Genomic DNA, 23,548 nt, shown 5'->3' on the forward strand with positions numbered 1-23,548 from the left:
CTTGAAAAGATGATAATGTAATTAACATGAAGTTATATCACATATGTCAGTGCCTGACATAAATCTAATTACATTTAAGCATAAATATATACACATACTCTACGAAGCACTTACCATATACACACACTCTTTCATGCACAGACGCAAATGAAACATTTGATGAAAAGGTAAACAAAGCGGAGACTAGAATAGATTATTATCTTTAAAGAGGAGATCTATATGCAGTGAAAGCTTATTCACTATACAAGAGTAAGGGGAAAACAACGGGTTACGTAAATGCTGTCGAAGTTATCATTTCGAAAATAGAGTCAATGAAATCTTATGTTGAAATATGGAAAAATTATCAAGAGTTAAACAAGAACATCAGACAAAAGATGCAAACAGATATATAGCAAAAAGTACATGGAAAGTGTCGAAATCATATAAAGTACATGGAAAATGTTGAAATCATATACAAAAAAGTTCATGGAAAGTGTCGAAATCATATAAAGTACATGGAAAATGTTGAAATCATATAAAGTACACGGAAATGTCGAAATCATATAAAGTACATGGAAAATGTTGAAATCATATAAAATACATGGAAAGTGTTGAAATCATATAAAGTACATGGAAAGTGTCGAAATCATATAAAGTACATGGAAAGTGTCGAAATCATATAAAGTACATGGAAATGTTGAAATCATATAAAGTACATGGAAAGTGTCGAAATCATATAAAGTACATGGAAATGTCGAAATCATATACAAAAAAGTACATGGAAAGTGTCGAAATCATATAAAGTACATGGAAAGTGTCGAAATCATATAAAGTACATGGAAAGTGTCGAAATCATATAAAGTACATGGAAATGTCGAAATCATATACAAAAAAGTACATGGAAAGTGTCGAAATCATATAAAGTACATGGAAAATGTTGAAATCATATACAAAAAAGTACATGGAAAGTGTCGAAATCATATAAAGTACATGGAAAATGTTGAAATCATATAAAGTACATGGAAAATGTTGAAATCATATACAAAAAAGTACATGGAAAGTGTCGAAATCATATAAAGTACATGGAAAATGTTGAAATCATATAAAGTACATGGAAATGTCGAAATCATATAAAGTACATGGAAAATGTTGAAATCATATAAAGTACATGGAAAATGTCGAAATCATATACAAAAAAGTACATGGAAAATGTCGAAATCATATAAAATACATGGAAAATGTTGAAATCATATAAAATACATGGAAATGTCAAAATCATATACAAAAAAGTACATGGAAAATGTCGAAATCATATAAAATACATGGAAAATGTTGAAATCATATAAAATACATGGAAAATGTTGAAATCATATAAAGTACATGGAAAGTGTTGAAATCATATAAAGTACACGGAAAATGTTGAAATCATATAAAGTACATGGAAAATGTTGAAATCATATACAAAAAAGTACATGGAAAATGTCGAAATCATATAAAGTACATGGAAAATGTTGAAATCATATAAAGTAAATGGAAAGTGTTGAAATCATATAAAGTACACGGAAAATGTTGAAATCATATAAAGTACATGGAAAATGTTGAAATCATATAAAGTACATGGAAATGTCGAAATCATATAAAGTACATGGAAAGTGTCGAAATCATATAAAGTACATGGAAAGTGTCGAAATCATATAAAGTACATGGAAAGTGTCGAAATCATATAAAGTACATGGAAATGTCGAAATCATATACAAAAAAGTACATGGAAAGTGTCGAAATCATATAAAGTACATGGAAAATGTTGAAATCATATACAAAAATGTACATGGAAAGTGTCGAAATCATATAAAGTACATGGAAAATGTTGAAATCATATAAAGTACATGGAAAATGTTGAAATCATATACAAAAAAGTACATGGAAAGTGTCGAAATCATATAAAGTACATGGAAAATGTTGAAATCATATAAAGTACATGGAAATGTCGAAATCATATAAAGTACATGGAAATGTCGAAATCATATAAAGTACATGGAAATGTCAAAATCATATAAAGTACATGGAAAATGTTGAAATCATATAAAGTACATGGAAATGTCGAAATCATATAAAGTACATGGAAATGTCAAAATCATATAAAATACATGGAAAGTGTCGAAATACTATAAACACAAATAGTTGGACATAAACCATTCTTAGGGTTATTTTTGTGTGTAAATAATGAAAAAGTAATATATATATAAAAAATTAAAATTGCCATATTGATAATTACTGTTTCATTTAACCACTAAAGCACCAGCATTACCTGGAATTATTGGCAGTTTGAAAACTGACCTCTGATAACAGCAGGTGCATGTTATTTTTTCCCTAGCTAAGTGTTTATTAATACCTATCTTGGTGTTAGTGACTTCGTTATTTGCATTTTACATGCACGGTATAGACATTATCAAAAAGCTTATAAATTTCATCACCTATTCACTATAGCGGCTTCTGCAACCAATAATATTAATATAATTATTTGCTTATTTCATAATCAATTTCGGGTTCTTTTGTGTTGTCACGTGGCATTCGAGCATACCAATAGCTAATCCAGCTAGGTGTGAATAGCACCAGCTTCATAGTTAAAATCACGTTTTAAAGCTTTTGATACATTGGAAGATGTAGGCGTCTCATACCCTTAATGCACAGTTCACGGTTTATTTTTGTCTGGCCCATTATTGATCAAGTATTTATTTGTTTTCTTTTCTCTTGAGATCTCTCTACATAAGGTGTGATAGAATTTTAAAATTGCTACAGTTTTAATTAGATTGTTTCAGATATCTGCTGCTTTATTATTATTATTATTATTATTATTATTATTATTATTATTATTTATTATTATTATTATTATCATTATTATTATTTTTATTATTATTATTATTATTATTATTATTATTATTATTATTATTATTATTATTATTATTAATTTTTATTATTATTTGAATGTGTTATACTCGGGCAAATATATTTTACATTCTAATAGTGGGATTCACATCTGGAAATAAACATAAAATTAGAATGATGGTTTAATCAATTCTGGCTTATTTTATATTGTAAGTGCCCAAGGAAATCCCGCAACCAGATGCTGTCATTTTCGCTGAGCCATTTAGTTATTTCTGCCAAACAAAATCTCGTGCCACACTGCGCTTTGTATTTATTTACAAGGCAGCACTGTCAAATTTTAGAGTATTATCAAAACTGTTCCATATTTTGCATGTGAACAATTGTCTTGTTTTAGTGTAGCATTCTGACTTTATTAAGGTGAATTTGCTACTTTACTGTATTGAATGGGGTAAGGTTCCGCATATGTGTGTGGTATTTTTTAAAAATATTTTAAAAAATTGAAATTTATCGTGTCTGAGATAACGTGTGCCTAAGACACACATTGAAGTAGGGTCTATTACATTATGAATATCGTCTAGTACGTTTACACTCGAGTCCATTAACCTTTTCGCTGTCCTCCGCACATGTGCCTTATGTTTGCATCGTGTCTCTATCGCATATACAAGGTTTGTACGTTTCTGAGTAAACCCATTTAAGCATATTTTTTTAAGTTGAGAACGATAATGTGAAATCGACTTTTCTCGTGCAAATACATTGAGAATATTTTACTGTTGCTCTACATCAAAGTGTAAATTTTGCTGAATAATCTTTCTCTAATCTTTTTTATGTTCTTCACCGTTAAACCGTTTTAACCTTGTTGATTTTAAACACTAATTATATCTACGTATTTTGTGTCTCCATTTTTCGTTTCCTCAAACATGTTTCTCTATTGAAGTTGTATATATTAACAACTCCGTTCATCCCAAGTATTGACTCTTCTATTTCTTTGAGTAATTTAATTTTAATTACTGCTACATGTGAAATGAAAGTCCTGAAAATGTTGTGCTGTAATTAATTTGTATTCACCTGTTGGGTATAGGAGCTTAATATCTACACTAAATGTGTAATTAATTTGCATTCACCTGCTGGATATAGGAGCTTAATATCTACACTAAATGTGTAATTAATTTGTATTCACCTGTTGGGTGTAGGAACTTAATATCTACACTAAATGTGTAATTAATTTGTATTCACCTGTTGGGTATAGGAGCTTAATATCTACACTAAATGTATAATTAATTTTTATTCACCTGTTGGGTGTAGGAGCTTAATATCTACACTAAATGTGTAATTAATTTGCATTCACCTGTTGGGTATAGGAGCTCATTCTGTACTAGCTGATTTCATTTAACTTTGTGGTAATTCCTTGTGATTGCAGTTTTATAGACGCGCTAATTTTGCATGTAAACATTTATGCAGGACAATGCTTAGGTAACTGTGTAATTTGTGTAACTGATTTGTATACAATTTCAGAGATGTTAAAATGTATCGATGTTTGCATTAACATTTGTTTGAGTTTTTTGACATTATTTCCTTCAAAATCTTATGTTTTCACCTTTTTAAATATTCACAAGAAATCAGCTTCATATCTTTCAATCCTAACATTCTGCAATGTGTTGAATTTTGAGTATGCATTGTACATTAAAATTTTGGAACAGTCAAGCCAGCAAGGTTTTATGTGAAGGGTCACTTCGACCTTTTCCCGTGTCAGTTGTTAAATTTCGTGGGAGGAGAGGCCAGCATATGTGGCTAATTTAGAATTGACCCGGGCATCGCAAAGCCGTCCTGGAAAGTAAACATCAAGATGCCGACCATATCTGCTTAATGGGAACGTCGTGTCGAATAGTCATTTAATAAAAGGAAGTTGGTATGTGTCTTGTTTCTCAGATTCGATAAACTGTCAAAATCTAACGGAAGTAATAATCATCTTGGAAAAAATTAGGAACGTCTGATTACGATTGGTCAGTTTGGATTTAATGCTTACACCCTGGAAGAAATGTTGAATTTAAAGTGCATATATATATATATATATATATATATATATATATATATATATATATATATATATATATATATATATATATATATATATATATCAAAACGCTTAAAATCCATATTATTCTCATGTGTTTGCATGTCAACAATGTCTGCCCGCTACTGGTAATCCACGTGACTAACATAGACCCGTCTCTAGGGATATTTTCTTATTTTCTTGTGTAATGTGTAAGTAAGTTATTCAGTTTAAATTTATTCCTACTATATACTATACTGAATCATTTTCCTTCCAGGGATGATGTTGTAATCGTTTGGGGAGCTTTCCTGAGGCATTGGAGTATATCTTTTTATGTTTGATATCAGCAAATTGACACTTTCATTTTATTTTGTTATTCATCAACACAACCAGATTTCACCATAATTTTATTCCATCTTAATTTATAAACAAGTAGGCAGTTTAACTCAATAAAAGCAGTGTTGATTTGATGCTGAACTCGTGAAATATTCCTGGTGACTACAGCACGCTGTTGAATTCAACACAAATGTAGTTTTTGCGTATATTTATAATGTGAAACATTGCAATTATAATTCTGTGCTCGCTAATTTTATTCATCGTCAGGCTGGTCTAGTACTTTGTAACGTTTGAAGTACCTTGTTGTATGACTGTTTCATGTATTTTTTGAGTCGTTGATAAATAGAGAAAACGTAGATTTTAATTAATCAAAATCTCTCGATCTAATTTTTTAAGATCGTACAATTTTAAATTTCTTTGTGGTCCAGCATTTTTTAAAATTGTTTTGATGTTCTCTTATCCAAAGCGAGACGGCGGTACACAAAAGTATGAAATGTCTAGTAAATTTTAAAGATTTTCAAGCAAGCATTGATGGTCTAGTAACACAAAAATATGAATGGTTTATCACATTGAATATTATAAATTTTTTCAACCACCTTTTCGCAATTAAAAATGTCTAGATTTGTTTCCAATCAGTTAATTTTTCAAATTCCATTCAACCGTACCCATACCTTTCCCACCAGCACTACAACCAAAAGAACGAAGGAGCAACCCCATTTATGAGAAAATGACTGACATAATTTATCAGACCAAAAGAGTATATGGCGGTTTTTCTACCCAAACATTACAGTCGTATATCCACCCAAATTACGTCCAATAAATGAATGTATACCTTTACTGAAAATGTAACATTTAATTTGAGAAACATTTTAAGAAATGACTGTCTTCCTTGCATAAAATAATAAATTTATGCAATAAGAAAACCGGATTGTTGTAAAAGTCCATTGAATGAGGTTCACTTTCATAACTGATTCAGAAGAAAGTGAAGACAAAGTTTCCAAAGAATGTTATAGCTAAAAATGTAAGTACCTGCTTATTAAAATAAAATCATACTGCTCTTTATACTGTGGTATAATAATAATAATAATAATAATAATAATAATAATAATAATAATAATAATAATAAAATTCAATAATAATAATAATATACAGAGTGACACTTTGTATGCCCAAATTACGCTTTTTTGCCACTTATAATAGCAATATTTACGCTTATCTCTCTCGGGGGTTGGGGCGTTGGCATGTATGCAAGAGAGTTAGCAATATTTATACTTTGGAAACAATAAGGTGTTTTTTTCCCTAATGCTCAAAATGCACTGTGAAAGGTCATTTATTGTAAAACCACAAAAACGAATACCCACTGAGTTCACTGTACCATACTAAAATAGTGACAGTGGTTTCGTTTAATATAGTTAAGGAGTATTATGGTTAAGGTGACAGTGATTCATTGCATTTCAATACTTACTTGAGGCAAAAGGTTTTGTATCTGTCAGTTTGAGATCACTTCAAAAGCACTCGTTTGATGAAGAAACATGGGGCAACATTATTAAAACAGACTTTATAATGCCACCTTTGAACATCGTGATTAACACAGACTTTATAATGCCACCTTCGAACATCATGATTAACACAGACTTTATAATGCCACCTAGGGCAAATAGCAATAGGCTCCTGTTTTAGACGTTTAAAGGTTATTTTTGTGTCAAGTTAAGCCTCATGTACTTAATAAAGAAATACTTGCACATATGTAAAATGACAGCATAAGTATAGTTCTAGCTTGTAAGAAAGTAAAAGTGCCTTTTCTAACAAATTATGGGAATGATGGATGAAAAGCTTGTTTTACTTGGCTATTAGATACACTGTTGCAAATTTATAGATGTCAAATGACTTCTGGTGTAAATTTTAGCTTTTATATCTGAAGGGTTTCTTTATTTTGAATTGTCACTGTACGATACAAGTTGAAATTGTAACTTCAACAGTGTACATGAAATTTTTTCATGGTTTTTCATGGTTTTGTTAATGTGATTCATATCTCAAAAGGCTTTAATATTGAAAATGTATTAAAATATTGTAGAGCATCGCATTCTTGAAAAGGACTTTTTTTGTGATTGAGCTTAAAGACTTCTTCCAAGCAGCCGTGTTTGATTTAGTTAGCGGAATGCCATGTACAATAAATGCAATCGGGGAGTGGAGGATAGTTAGAGGTCCTAGTGAGATACTCTACCGGTAATGAATACCGCTTGGGGCAAGACTCTTCTGCAGATAAGTAGTTTTTATCTCAATCCTAACATGTTACATTGTAAGACTGGAATGTCATACACTGCAGCAGAGACCTCGCCTTAGTCAAGATAGTACAAGAGCATTCACCAGAGATATAAACATCTCACAAATACTATTTTCCAAGTTGAATGACCTCGATTAAACTGCAAGAGATTCTTGCGCCATGAAGCCTCCAATATATGTAGAAGAGCTAATTAAAAACTATACAGTAGCGTACTAACACCGGAGCGGGAAGGGGGCGGGGGGGGGGGCGGGGGGGGGGCGGGGCGATTGTCCCTTGCGCCAGAGATTTTGGGGCGCCAAAACAGCTGATAAAAATCAAAGTACAGGAAATTCGATGGCGGGCTCATCATCGTCGTCTTAGGCTCCATTTACCCTTAACATGCCACTAAACATTTTGTTGTTACTAATGTCGTCCAGTTTACAGAATATCATTCAAACCAGTGACTGTATGAATATATCAACTGTATTTGATGGTCTATCTAATTGATTACTTGGTGTGTTTAATTGATTACTAAGTGTGTTTAATTGATTACTTGGTGTGTTTAATTGATTACTTGGTGTGTTTAAGAAAGACTTCATAACATGAAAGAAACGTCTTTTTTTTTTTTACTGTGACACAAGATCTGTTTTAAATTCCTACCCCATTCAGTTGAATCAATGTGTGAGTTTCCTCTAAGCGTTTGATACCTATGTGTATTGTCAGTATTCAATCCTGTCAAATATCCATCTTATTTCCTGTAAACATTTGATATGTTAAATGTCCAATAAATGTTGAATGGCATTATCCACTTCATCTCTGCTGTATCCACTTCAGCTCTGTATCCAGTTCAACTCTATATCAGAAATCCCTTGTTCTGTAGTAAAACTGTCTATACTCGTTCACTTTCTGAAATGATTATCTTGGTAGGTCTAATGATCCAGCGTTCACACACACACACACACACACACACACACACACACGTACATACATACATACATACATACTTGAAAAGTGGTAGAGATATCAGAAAGTCTTGACAAAATTCCGATATCATTATTTTTCCTCTTATTTCATTTACAATCTGAGTTTCATTAAAATTCCCTTGGCTAAACGTGACTTGGTTCTGAGACAACCATTTAAAGGGAGACAACCATTTGAGGGGAGACTAACATTTATTTTAGATTATCTATCTTAAATTTTCCCTGCAAAAATAGTTTTCAAGCAGAAGAAACCAATCCGTAAAATATACATGCTTTGAGACATATCCTTTACAGAATCTCCTGTGTATAATCAAAAATTGCTCCAACAAAACTAGCAAGCTAAAAATACATAAACTATCAATATAATGATAAACTAATAACACAGAAACTAAGAAACTAATAAAACAGAAACTATAAAATTAACAACACAGATACCAAAGAGTTTTCATACATCAGAAGAATGTCAGAAATTAAGGATATGTCATTCTTAATGATCTAAATGCTACTTTGTATTTCTGCCATGTTTCAGTTCTTTTCTAACTGAGGGTTCCTGTAAGTCTACATAGGTATTATTATGGACTAAAGAAACGTGTTTAAGATAAGTCTGAATTTCGCGACCTTGAAATTGTGAATAGTACCAACAGAGAGTATCAAGTGCTGCACGATTCGTTTTATCTGATTAAAGAATTGTAACATCAAAATCAGATTTATTGTGGAACCATTGCCGTGTCTGGTCCACAAGTTGTTTATCCAAGTTATCACGATAGGTATACCGTACGATAAACATTTGACGCAAACTGTACTTAACTCATATAGGCATTTGTATACTAGATGAGTATGGAAGTCTCTTTGCAGAAATGCATGTTCCATTTGCGATGCCAAAGTGTCAATTAGGAAGTAATCTATGGTCTGTCTTAACCTTCGGATCTGTATTGCGTACTGTATTATATATAATTGGATTGAACCGAGTTTACCGTCTGTATTAAAAGAATGAAGAAATATATACTGGTTTTTAAATCGTTTGTAGCTTTTAACTGTAATTATCGGTCAATCTATTCACATATCACCCTTCACATACTCAAAGTCATCCTAGTCAGGGCGAAGCACAGGTGCTCGACGCGAGCTTGATGTTGAGAAAAAAACCCACAATAATCTAAAGAATAAAATCATATAGAGTGACAAAAATACCTTAGATTACCCCCATGACCCGTTCTGACATAGGACCCTCTCTATCATAATATATAAGAGAGAAGGCACGTAACTTCCAAATCATCGTTCCACCCATGACCCTCGATTTCCTTCTGCTATTTCCGTCTTTTTAGGCACACGACCATACTATATAGCTTGTTATACTCCTGAGATATTTTTCTGTTCATCAAGCCATCATTGACTTTTCTGTGTTATACTAAACTGAAGTTACGGTCTTCGAAACGTGGCATTTTCGCGAATTTTTACGCTGGGACAAGTCCGAGTTCTTATGATAACAAGTATAACCTTTAGAGCCAGTCATATTTCGGCGTTGACGTATGTGCCGCATAGTTTACCTATTTTGAAAATAGAGACGCATGTATACGATATATGTTCAGTGAAGAAGACAATGTCTAATTCTTGCATGGAACAGGATTCCTAAAGTTTAATCGAGTTAATGGTAAGTAAAAACTTATTTGCATTGACCATTGTTCTGTAATTGAAGAAGGGATGCATCGTAGAGTCGCAAACATGGTACATGTAGCTCTCTTCACCGGTTTTCACGCGAAAATGCCTCGTTTCGGCACCAGTAACTTCAGTTTGCTACAACGCAGAAAAGCCAATTATGGCTTGATGAATAGAAAACTATCTCCGGAGTAAAACAAGCCATATAGTAATGGTCATGTGCCTAAAAAGACGGAAACAGCAGAAGGAAATCGAGGGTCATGGGTGGAACGAAGTATTTGGAAGTTAGTACCTTCTCTCTTATATATTATGATAGAGAGGGTCCTATGTCAAAATGGGTCATGGGGGTAATCTAAGGTATTTTTTGTCACTCTGTATGATTTTATTCTTTACATTATTGTTTTTTTTTTCCTCAACATCAAGCTCGCGTCGAGCACCTGTGGGGCGAAGCTAACGGCAATCACGAACCAAGATCACCATAGTAAATCTGGCCCATGTGGCGATAAAAGGTGCAAAACCTGTTAACATATGATAGAGACCAGCGCATTTTCTAGCACAGCGACTTGAAAAAAACTTAACATATATTGTTCAAACAGAACGTGCACAACAGAGGATATAATTTATTTCATCACATGTAAGATCTGTAGCCTTCAGTATGTCGGATTAAACTGAAAAGCTACACAAAAGGATTAACTTTCACAGATCTGATTGGATGATAAAGAAGCTGTACTGAAGCCCAGTCGCAGAACACCCGCACTTTCACTGACATAACATTTATTGCAGTTGCTCACAACCCCGTCCTGAGTTCCGAAAGCAAGAAAGAAAAGGAATCTTACTGGATATGCCGCCTTAGAACATTGAAACCAAGCGGTTTAAAACAAGAAGACTAGATAAATACAGTGTGGGTGTGAGTGTGTGTGTGTGTGTGTGTGTGTGTGTGTGATTTGGGTTTTTAACTTAACTTTAACAATTTTTCAGTCATATCGCCACGATGTCTGCAGTGTGGCAGTTTATAGTGATGTCTAGCACTGGGACATCATGCCGCATACATGTAGCATGATGTCCCACCCAGTCACATTATCCTGACACCGGGCCGACCAGTCCTAACATTAACCTCTTAATGCTGAGCGCCAAGCGAGGTAGCTGTTAGTACCATTTTTGTAAGTCCTTGGTGTGACTCAGCCGGGGATCGAACCCACGACCTCCCGCATCCGAGGCGGACGCTCTAAATACTAGGCCACCGGTGCGGTCGATAAAGGCAGCCATGCACAAATAAAATTATCTTTTTGCGGACAGTACATTTTATTTTAAATAATTCTCTAAATTTGCTTGTAAAAATTTTGTAACCTCATCGATTGTTCTGTTTTATTTTTTTTTTTATTTGCTTGTCTTGTCTCCGTTTTGTGTTTGCCTTTGAAAAAGACATCTTTAGAGTCGAAAGCGCTCAGGCTAGTTAGAAACTAGTTTTGCACTGTTCGTTGTCAGTTTATTGTGTATATATATGTGTGTATGTGTGTGTGTGTGCGTGCGTGTGTCTGTGTGCGTGTGTTCTTTTTCAGGAAATATTTGTCAGTAATGATGCTGGAGCACATTTTAACTTCTTCTTTGTGGATTTTTGTGTGATCGAGTAATTTTTTTAAATATTGTTCCAATCGGTAAGATGACTACCTAGATGTTAATCTCTTTAGACACAACTTTAAGTGTAGTTCTAGACACTAATTTTGCCAGCAATGCTTTTTCCCTATATTAAGTGTTATGATACTGGAAAAGGTTACAGGCATTTTAATCTATATTGACATTTATAATGCACAGACGCCTTTAATGTACTGCGATGTTTATACTTCATGCACTTTTCAAGTTTAAATTTATTTCACGTGCAGATGTTGCTGGCAGCCGTACAGCACATGGAAGACACAGACGCGATCACTGGAAAAGCTAGAATATGACCGGAATCAGTGTACGTATCAGTCGGACCTGACGCAGGACCGATATAGTAACCACTGCTGGCGAAGATGCCGGGCAGCCGTGTGGACGTTCCTGCAACAACCCACATCATCCAGAGCGGCAAAGGTGAACACAAGTAGGCTGCTTTAAACAAAGCATCCTCTGAGTTAGGTTCATAAATGACGGTAGAACCTAAATCATTTCAAATTATAACTAAACACAACTAAAAGGACGACTCCACTAGATAGATGATTAAAAGGAATTCATGAATTTGATTCAAACAGCCTGATATACTTCCCCATTTGACTATGCCGCAATACTTTTTTTCTGAAAAAAGTCATTAACTTAAAAAAAATTACCCCAAAAGTGCTAACACATTCTTGTCAAGATCCTCCTAAGGTTAGAATCTGTCCTGGGAGTGGAACTCAAACCAAAATAAATGATCTATTTATAGCTTAATAACAAGACAAAGAGCAGGTGCACGCCAAAATTATATGCTCAATTATGAACAAAGATCAAGCATACACGATAAATTAAATATAATACCCTCCTCATAAGAAACATAAGGATTTATACAATGAAAGCTTTCTTTTACATATTAGACTAATATATATATATATATATATATATATATATATATATATATATATATATATATATATATATATATATATATATATATATATATATATATATTTATATGATACTATAATAATTAAAATTACATATGAATATACACTGTGAATGACTCAAACTGTATACAAAAAGCACTTCTATATACTTGAAAGTGCATCTGCAATCAAAGTATCCTTTCCCTTTGATGTTCTTGATGACAACGCTGTATTCCTGTAACATCTACCTAAGTAATCTCTTAATTCTTGTTTTTCATTCTGTTAATGAAAGTGATGGAGCTGTGGTCACTGCATATAATAATCGGAGGATTAGGTGAACTAATATACACTTCTAAGTGTTGCAAAGCCAGTCTTAAAGCCAAACATTCCTTCTCGATTTTGAAATAATTTTGGTACTTGTTTCATTTGGTTTAGAAACAATAGCACACTGGATGATCAATGCCATTTTTTTTGTCTTCCCGAATCAATACTGCACCACCACTATCATCACTTGCATCAACTGACGTTTTAAACGATTGACTGAAATTTGAAGCTGAAAGAACTGGTGCACTTTTATTTATGGCCTTTAACTTATCAAAATCCTCCTGACATTTTTCAGACCAATGAAACTTGGGTTTCTTACTCAACAAACAACAAATTGGTCACTGGTTCAGTAATTATGGAAAACCGTGAGCATAAATTCCGATAATTTACAGGCATACGCAAAATTCGTAACAGTTTCTTTTTATCGATATGCTCTAAATCCAGAGATAGCCTTGACCTTTACTTCAACAGGTTTAACTTCGCCTTTTCTACAATATGTCCATAAATGTAAACAAACTTATGTCTAAACTAATTGTCAGATTGGCATCATTGAGTAGATCAAAGAATTCCGTATGGTTTCCAAGTGATCTTTCCAGGTATCATTGTAGATAACAACGTCATGAATGTAAGTTTCACAATTATCTAGACCAAATGTTGTCATGTTCATTAAAAGCTGGAATGTTGAAGGACAGATTTTCATACCAAACTGCATAACTTTGTATTGATTAAGCCCATCTAACGTTGCAAATGCCGAGATTTCGCTAATTCTTTCCGTGAGTGGAATTCGCCAGATTACTTTTCAAAGGTCAAACTTTATGATATATTTTGCATTTCCAATTTTGACAATGCTGTCACCGATTCTTAGCACTGGAAATGGACTCGTTTTGGGGACACTGTTCAGCTTTTCTATAGTCAGTACACATGCGGAAAGTAATATCTGGTTTCGGCACAAGAATAAATGGTGAACTCCAATCACTGGTTCAATAAAATCATTCTCCAGCAAATATTGAATTTCTTTTTCCGAACATTCCTGCTTGAGAGGATTCATACTGTAAGGATGCTGTTTCATAGGTGCAGAATCTACAATCTAAACGTCATGATAGATTTTATTTGTTCATGTTGGCACATCTGGAAACAATTGCTCATATTCACATCAGAGCTTTTAGTTCACTCTTTTCTTTTCCAGATTATTTACTTTTTTTAACTTCTGAAGATTGGTTATACCAAAGCCACTAAAGTCTCATTGCATTCCATCGTTTAAATTCTCACTGTATGGGATAGGTATAACAGAATTAATTGAATAATTAACAGGGTTATTTCTCTCAACACATTACTTTAACATATTTTTACGGCAACTTTGTTCATGTTTTCTCCTCACAGGACTGCTAATTATATTATTTAAGTCACTTACTTTCTTTTCAGTTGTATAAAGACCATAATATTTAGCCTGAAGAGGATTTTGAAGTACACTTGTATGGGCAAGAGGGCCAGAACCCTATCACCAGGCTGAAAACGCATTTCTTTTGTATTTCTATCATTTCTTATTTTCATTTTTGACTGAGTTCACAAAGGCTTGACAACTTATACTTGAAATCAGAGACAAAGTCAAGAAGATTAATCTTAGAATCTTCATTTGAAAAATGTTTCTCTTTTAACAACTTCGATGGTCCACGGACACTATGTTCGAAAAAAAAATCAAAATGAATGAAATCCGATGAGCCTTGAACTGATTACTTAACAAAAAATAACAACCAATGAACACTCTCGTTCCAGTTATTTCCTGTAATAAAGCAATATGACCGAACCATATTCTTCAATGTTTGATGAAATCTCTCCAATGTCCCATACTTTTCAACGTGATAGGCAGAATATTTAAACTGTTGGAGTCCTATTTCATGTATAATGTTTTGGAAAATTCCAGACATAAAATTTGACCCTTAATCAGACTGGACAGATTTGGGAAGGCCAAAATGTGTAAAACAAAATTATCAAAGCTTTTCTTATGGTCTAAGTTTTAATATTCCTCAAAGGAATAGCCTCTGAAAAACTCGTAGATGCACACATTATGGTCAAAAAGTACAGCATAGCATATCTGCTGATTCGATTCAATGCTCGGACATTCAGTTTTCACACGAGAATCACGAAGTTGTAGAGTAAAGACGTGAAGAAGCACGTGCAGACAAAAATCGATTTAGAACGTCGAAAAATTCAAATCATAAATTATCTTTAACTAAACAAATATTTATATGCTATTGATGGTTCAGAGTCTGCTATATTTAAAATATTCAAATAGTTTATGAATTTGCCTATTGTGACAAGCTTTGTTAGTTTATAATTGTACTATGTGCATTTGTGTCTGTTGTTTGCATTTCTATTTTCTCGGACACTTTCATTGGCTACTTTTGTATAGCAATAAGTATCAACGAATTTTAAGTTTCATCTCCTCCCCAGTAGGTGAAATGCATTTATTGCCTTCTTTTATCCAACCTAATCTAACCAATAAATCCTTTCCTGTCTGACCTGCTGTAGTGTTGGTGCCTGCATTGATTTAATGTTACCTTAACTCGATATCTAAATTATCTTAATCGTGATATGATGTTTTTGTATTTAGGATTTACCGTTAACAAACTTTGGTAAGTAGCTTTCATTTTTATCAAAGACCTAACTAGGTTTCGGGATCTAAATGACAATGGTCAAGGTCATGGAACTGAAAGAGGTAAAACTGTTTTCTCACAATAATATATGGTAGATACCTTGATAAATCTTGGGAAATGGCTTTCATTTAAGAAAAGAAATTTACTTTTGACTTTGTTCTTTAAAATGTTTTCACGTTTTCTTCTTTCATGAATTAAATCTATGAGGTCATTATTAATGCAATATATTTCTCATTCTTGCTCGGTATGAATCATACCTCCTCATCTTGTTTTTTTTTTATCAGTGTCTTCATGAACAAGTATTTGCTTGCCTAGTGATCATGGTCTGTTATTGTGTCCTCGATTATTGCACTGGTCAGTTCGAGTCCGGGCACCGAGAGCACATCTCTGGTGCACGTTGTCTTTCGAGTGATCCCTTTCCCATATATATAAGATGTCTTTTACATTCTTCTGTGAACAGGACAGGCTTTGCAGTTTATTTTGATCATAATTCTTCGTACAATAGCCGTGCAGTCTTATTAAAGACATAGAAAAAACCCATGTATATAATCTGTCCCTCATTGAACTATATATAATAGAATAATTTGATGCAAATACAAAACCCTAATTAATTTGTTTGACTGTTTTGATTATCCAAGATATTCCATATTTCATCAGTAAATGCTAATTGTCCAGAAGAAAAAAAAAATATTGTTCTTTTTTAAGTTTTGCAGCTAGTACAGTTACGCTTGCACAATCGCAAAAGATGGATACAAACTTTAAAAAAACACAACAAAAAAAGCCCCTTGTATTGATAGGTTTTGAATGTTACAAATGGGTGCTCTTTAGGCATCTGTAGATTTATCAACGTTAATATATAGCATACTGCATTGGGGTGGGGTGGTTGGAGCACTGAAAAGTATTCAAACATTGTTCATAGAAATATTTCAGTCCGTGATGCCTATTTATTTGTGACGATACTAATTTTGAAAACACTTTTATCTGAACATAATTGGACCTTCCATCTTTATGGTCATCAGGACCGCCATATATATAAATATGACTAACATGTCAACATGTATTTCTCTATTTCCGTGATTCTAACCGATATGATATAACACGGTTCAGCTATATCATGAACATTTACAAATATATCAAATTCAAGTTATTTTTAATGTCCGTTATATGTACTGGATGGGTATTGAACCAATGAATTTATATATCTAAATTTTATTTTGATTATCTCTCAGGATCTTCTTTGCAGTATTTAAAACTAACTTCACGGAATAACAAAAATAAATCATTTTATTGTCCGCATCTTTTAAAAGAGTTGGTGAATATTTTTTACACTCATTCTGACAAATATGTGTATGAACTAACTCAACAGTTGATCTGTCGTTGTGTAATGTCAAATATTCAGTCTTGTAAAACGTCATTGTACAATTTTGCTTTCTAATGACCCAATTTCGCATTTAATATTTCAAATAGGGTTTCTATTGAAGTTTGAATATGGTCTATGTTCAGTATATTTAAAAACATAGTTCTTAGTTAGAAATTCATATACTCCACTTGTGCACATTTTTCAGTGAAGCTGTATTTGTCAAGAAATAAATTGTCAAATTTTATAATCGTAATTTTCTTTAAATAAGGCTCTATTGCGATTAAAATTTCATATAAATATGGGCTGTTACCGCAAAAAAATCTATACCGAGTAGCATTTCCCTGAAATGAATCTCTTAATAGTTTTGCTATTATTCATTTTAAATTTTGTGGCTGCAGCTTCCATAATTATTTTCTGGCTGGAACACGTATTAAAGGACGTTATAATTATTCACACATGCCTTGGTATTAGTACATTAAGAATCAACGTCTTCAATTTTTGTTTTATCTAGAACAATTGCTATTGACATTAGCTATTTATCATGTGTGTGATCACTGATATTAAATCTGTGTTATCGTACATATTGGGAAAAGTCCTTCAGCTCTCACTGGTCTGTCGATCGCTGTATTCAGCCATATCTGATGTTCGGATGCACCTTTAAATACATATTTTCGTCACATATCTTAAAAAGCATAAATACCATTTTAATATTCTTTTAAATAAAAGAGATACAATTAAATTTATCTTAGTCATTTTTATATCTTTTTTAAGTCTTTACAAATAACATAGGGTCGGTTGTTTAAGAACTTCCAGTGTGTATATGTTTATCTTATTCTCTCTTTATTATGTGTGATCATCTTCGCAAGCCAAGGTTCAGATATGTTAATTTGTATAGTTAAGATGGTGAGGTTTGGTCATGTTCTTTTTCTAGCTGTCTATGTCATTGTTATCTTCTTCGGTTTCAGGTGTATGCCTGGGTATCTACCTTGTTCGTCTTCATGTCCATCTTCTCATTTTGTGCCTCCACCCACCCCTACTTCCAGCTGTCATCGAATGATTTTGTCGTTCGTCAATTCGAGACGCTCTACAGGATCTTCACTTTGGAGGATAAAATAGTGTTCCCTAGACCCAGAAATGCATCGTCCACCATTGATATTCACACTCTAAATATTTCCACTACAGCTGATTTGAATTCAACAAGTTCCCAGAATTCCACCGCGGATTCCGAGAATGTTACGGTGAACCATCCTGTACTGCTCATGATGGATGTTGCTTGTGTTTTTTACTTCACTGTTGAATTTATAGTCAGATTCATCTTCAGTCCAAAAAAGTTGAAATTTATAACCTCCTTGCAAAATAATATAGACTTTGTCGCCACCCTTCCGGATTATCTGGAATTCATTTTGATGGCGATAGGCCCTGAAGAGAGGAAGGTATTTCTTTTGATTGATTTCATATTTATCTTAAGAATGCTCAGATTATTCCGCATTTTCCGTCTGATCCGTCACGTGCCTGGATTATGGATTTTACTTTATACATTAAAAGCCAGTGTTAATGAACTGATGCTGATGTTCGTATTTTTGTTGATCGGCATGGTTGTATTTGCGTCCTTGATGCATTTTGCAGAGGGAGGAGAAGGGTATCAAAACATTCCGATAGGATTCTGGTGGGCTGTCATTACCATGACAACGGTTGGTTATGGCGACATGTATCCCAAGACAGCTTTAGGTTACGTGATTGGGTCAGTCTGTGCTATTTCCGGATTACTAATGATTGCTTTCACAGTTCCGATCATTGTGAGCAACTTTGTTCTATATTATACGCATGTTCAGTACGGAATTTCGGAACGGCACCAGAAGAGTAAAGTGATCCTGCCTGTGCCGGAAATTAAGGCATGTTCCATTCATGATTCCTCTGTCAATGTGTCCAGGAGTGACGTCAGCATATCTAAAGAATATTTAGCAGACACACCGGAAAATTACACGATAACTGATGGAAATTGCAACAAACTGTGATATTTCCACAGGGGTCAAAAATAAAATGCAGCAGCCAGTCTATGTGAATTTTGCATCTCAATATCTGCATAAAGTACGGTGGTTTAAATGTCTTTTAAGCTCATAGATGAAGTTTTTTGTTTAAATTCACGTTTGAATCTTCCCCATTTGAAAATCCTATCTTTGTTTTCATTTGTTTACAAATTAACTGGGGGCCCCTATTGTCCGAGTGATCTAAAGCGCTCACCGTTCCGGATCACTGCCATCTCACCTCTGTCTGCGTGGGTTCGAATCTCAGGCTCTCACGTGAATGCGTGAGAAAGCTTGCCGGTAGCTTCTCATGGGTGGGTGGTTGTTCCCGGGGTTTTCCAGGGTTCTTCTTATACTGGCTGCCATGTATAGCCTATATTGTGCTGAAAATTGGCGTTAAACCCCACAACAACAACAAATTAACTATGTTTAAAGAAGGGTTTGTGTTGATTTGATCACCTGTAACTAATAAAATAAGGAATAGCAGGAGGGCCTACCAGGAAGGTCTTTAATATACTTACTAGTTTCGACATATTCTTATCCGACAGATCTTCCTTTAATGGGTCTTTTTGTGTGTAGAAATTAATGGAAAGTGAAAACAACAACTCCTTTTGATCACAATTTGGAAACGGATTTTCAAACTGAGCCATTTTTTCTTTATTTAAAAGACCGTATAAACTATACACTTATACGTTACTGTTGGTCGGCTTGTTGCACAATGACGTCACACATAACGGCAAACGGCGCCTTAGTCAGGGGAGGTAACGCAGTGTGTTAGTTTCGACACAATTAGTTTTAAAAGTAAATTTCGTGATTTTCTTGGGGTACCTTTTAAAGGAGAAACGAATTTCCAATCTACACATAATACTTTACAAAAGAATGAGAAATCTTTATTGTGAAGATCTTCTCCTTATTTTATCTTTAAATATCTATGTCAGAACGATTAGTTACGGTATGCAACTTCTCCCGGTATCTCATCAATGTACCAAAGCATCATCGATTATGTAGTTGCACAAACGGAACTCTAGATAGTTGTTTTACCTGCACAAGCCATCAGACCCGTCTTCATAATGAGTTCTCAAATATTGAGTTTCAAATATTATTTTAGATCAAGTGAAGAAATCTCAGAAATAACTGTCTCAACTGCGTCCATGTTTTTGTTCATATAGCCGCTTTATTTGGCTTTAATAAGCTTTCAAACAAAACTTTAACATATTTTTACCATAAGGATTAAGCAAACTATACACGCAAGACAGGAACCACTCGTATATGAGTGTATTAACCTTTGACCGAGATAATACTATCCTAAAGTTGCAGCTGAATACAGCAGCTGATATAGAAGATATGTGACTGTCAAACAATTTAATTCAAAATGTTAAGATTGTTAAAAACGGTGAAAACTTTAGAACCATTGTAATATTAGAATAGTTTCGGCAATAGAAGATATGTGACTTCATAAAAGTGAACTCAAGAATTTTACATTATTGTAAGCTTTATGCTTAAGCAGACAAGAGAGGCAAGATGGGAACACCTAGCACATCAGCATATATATATTTGAATGTTTAAACCCATAGTAACACTGCCCTCAAGTTGCAGAGAAATGTAGCCACTAGCGTAGATGACGTGATTTTCAAAAACCTAACGATAAACATAAAAATTGTCCACCATGAGGCTTACGTCGGCGAGATAGGCAAGACAGGAAATCAAGCATATCATGGCATGAACTTTTGACCTATATTGACGTCATAAGAGTTCCACTTGAATGCAATAGAAGATATCCGTTGAATGCAGTAGAAGATATCCGTTAAATGCCTTGACGCAAAAAAAAAATTAACATTGTTGACAATGCTAACGCTGTTGGAAATATATTATCTTACCATGTCTAAGTTGGCCCAGTTCGTTTGTTTATTTATTGATTTATATAGAGACCGTATTAAACACATACACATACAAGCATCAAAATTATCATTTTGTCTGTTCGAAACAAATGCAGGTAAGCCAAATAGAAATATAATTCATTTAGCAAACGTTAGAGTGATATTTGATTGCGTCAGGTTTATTTTAGATTTATGTATCACCATGTTCATGAAAGCTGAGACTAGACCAAAGGGGAGGGGGATGTTTACCAAAATCAATGTTAGCACGAGCTGGGGTTTCAGTTAATAATATTTTCTTTTTTTTATTGGGCAGGGGATGGGGAGGGGCACATGGATGTTGATATTTGTTTGCAAAATATATGCTGCTAAATTGATTGCCTTTTCTCACCATGAAACGTGGAAGACGCTGTCCAATATATTGATTGGCATATAGTTATCTACACAGTTCATGAAGGTGTGCACAATTCCATCTCGAAATGTCTACAAGGAACCATTTTGATGATCAAATGCACGCGAGCAGAGCGTAAAACAAGGAATTACGCGCAGTATGCTGGGATTGTTTGGTGTATCTACTATGTAGACTTCGAAATGTCTTATGATAAGATAAATGATATTATGTCTTGTGTTTTAAATAAGGGAGTTCCGAAATATGACAATAGATAATACTTTATGCATGGTTAGCCTCGTCTTTCCGTTATAGTTTGTACATAATATGATCAAAGATATATTTTATTACCGTTTTACACATTTTACAGCCATTGTAAATTATTAAAAAAAGCAATGTTTTTTTCACTTTTGTGCAACTTTTCATCATCAACAACTATCTGTACATACTAATGATCACAATATCACCATCATTATAGGCAAAGCTATGTTGAAACATTTCTTTTAGACAACTGTATATTTTTTATTAGTAACGTTATTCGTATTAATTGTTTGAGAGAATTGTTTTACGAGTTACCATTGCATCACACATCCGATAACCCTTTATCTTCCTGTTCAAAATCAAATAAAAAAGAATCCACCCCATATTCAAGCTGTGTTACATTGCTGAGTCATAATTAGCTGTTACTTATTGTCAAACGGTAAATCAGTATGTGTTTTCGAACACGGATACAGACAAAGAAAGGAACGCTTGTCTCAGTTTTCCCTTTTGAATGAGACGTGCCTCCAGATTTATCAATTGTTTGAAAAATGTAAGTATTATTCCATATTTAATTGATTGAATTCTGTCAATTTCTTTATTATATGCCCAGATAATTTTACATGGCCTATTCAATAAGGAGGTTCAATCTCTAATTCCGTATCGTACATTCCGTATCGCACACCTAAAATTTCCGTATCGCACACTCAGTTTGGAACTATTTTTTACAGTTAAAATAGATCTATTAAATAATAGCACACTTATAAAATATCCAGAATGATTTATTGCTATAAATTTGAAATTAGTCAAAAATGCAAACACACGTTTTGTAATTTTAAGAATTGCGATTATGTTTGATAAAAATGGCAGCTTTTGCCGCTGGGGTTCATGGGAGAGTACGGTAAGTAGCGACGGGCATTTTATGTGCATTTCATGGTATCTAAGCCGAGAAATTAGAGCTAGTTGCAGTTTTCAACACCATTTTAGACAGTATGTTTGTCAGTTAATTCTCAGATGAAGCTGGTAAGCAAATTGACATCGGTCATAAGAAAGAAGGAAGAGAGAGAGAGAGTGCGTATTATCCATTTATTATTTGCTTGCAAGTACAATGTCTATTCAGTAAGTTGCATGTATGAAAAGGGGCCACACACTGGTCCAAAACCGATGTTTCGTTTGAAAAACACAGGAAACTTTAATTTGCCCCATCTGAGAAATAAGAAAAAAATTCACTTTCCTGTGACTGCAGATTAAATCCATTTATATGTTCCATACAACATTTTTAAAAATTAAAAGCTAAAGAGGTTAATCCATTTGTAATGGAGACATACAGACAGAAGTTCTGCACAGTATAGAGGCTTAATCCCGGCTAATTAAATCTACATGCTGAAGTTTGTACAATATTTTTGATAAAACGCTAAATGCCTAATTCATTTTTGTTTAAAGTATACATGGTTTTTGTTTATATGAAAAAGATGCGAATAAAAAGAGGTAATGTAATAAATACAAAAGTGTACATAATATTACATACGTGTTTTGTTCCAAGTCGGGGGAAAGAACTTTGATATGGCGTAAGATAATAGCCTCCACCTGGCGGCCTTACCATTCCTACACAGTATCAGACTCGTTCTTTCCGCCCGCTCGGATTATAACACATATGTACGTTTGTCTTTGTATTGAACACACACACATACACACACACACACACATCAGAGTCAACTTTAAGCATGTGATTGTATGCGTGGGATTCGCACAGAAATAACAGAAAACGAATTCCAAAACAGAGGAACTTGGGTCCGAGAGACAGAAAAAGAGAGGGAGTTTGTGTGTGTGTGTGTGTGTGTGTGTGTGTGTGTGCACTTTCGAGTAAATGGATTATGTAATAAGTTAATCAATTATTTACTTTGCTAATATTTATCAAACTGCCAGAAAATGTTGTTACCATTGATAATTACCTTTTTATGGTA

General features: G+C 33.7%; 1 protein-coding gene across 3 annotated transcripts in view; it reads left to right on the top strand.

Moving 5' to 3' along the window:
• Positions 1-20,676, top strand: part of LOC149776980 (potassium voltage-gated channel protein Shaw-like) — a 97,667-nt gene extending 76,991 nt beyond the window's left edge. For all 3 annotated transcript variants that reach the window (XM_089941718.1, XM_089941716.1, XM_089941717.1), the window contains exons 3-4: positions 12,028-12,217; positions 18,006-20,676. In XM_089941718.1, coding sequence (XP_089797844.1) covers positions 12,028-12,217; positions 18,006-19,055 — 1,240 coding nt within the window. In that variant the 3' untranslated portion in view covers positions 19,056-20,676. The remainder of the gene's footprint in view (positions 1-12,027; positions 12,218-18,005) is intronic.
• The last annotated feature ends 2,872 nt before the right edge of the window (positions 20,677-23,548 follow it).

Source organism: Sinohyriopsis cumingii, chromosome 18 (assembly GCF_028554795.1).
Source record: "Sinohyriopsis cumingii isolate HCF-2022 chromosome 18, ASM2855479v2, whole genome shotgun sequence".
NCBI classification, from domain to species: Eukaryota; Metazoa; Mollusca; class Bivalvia; order Unionida; family Unionidae; genus Sinohyriopsis; species Sinohyriopsis cumingii.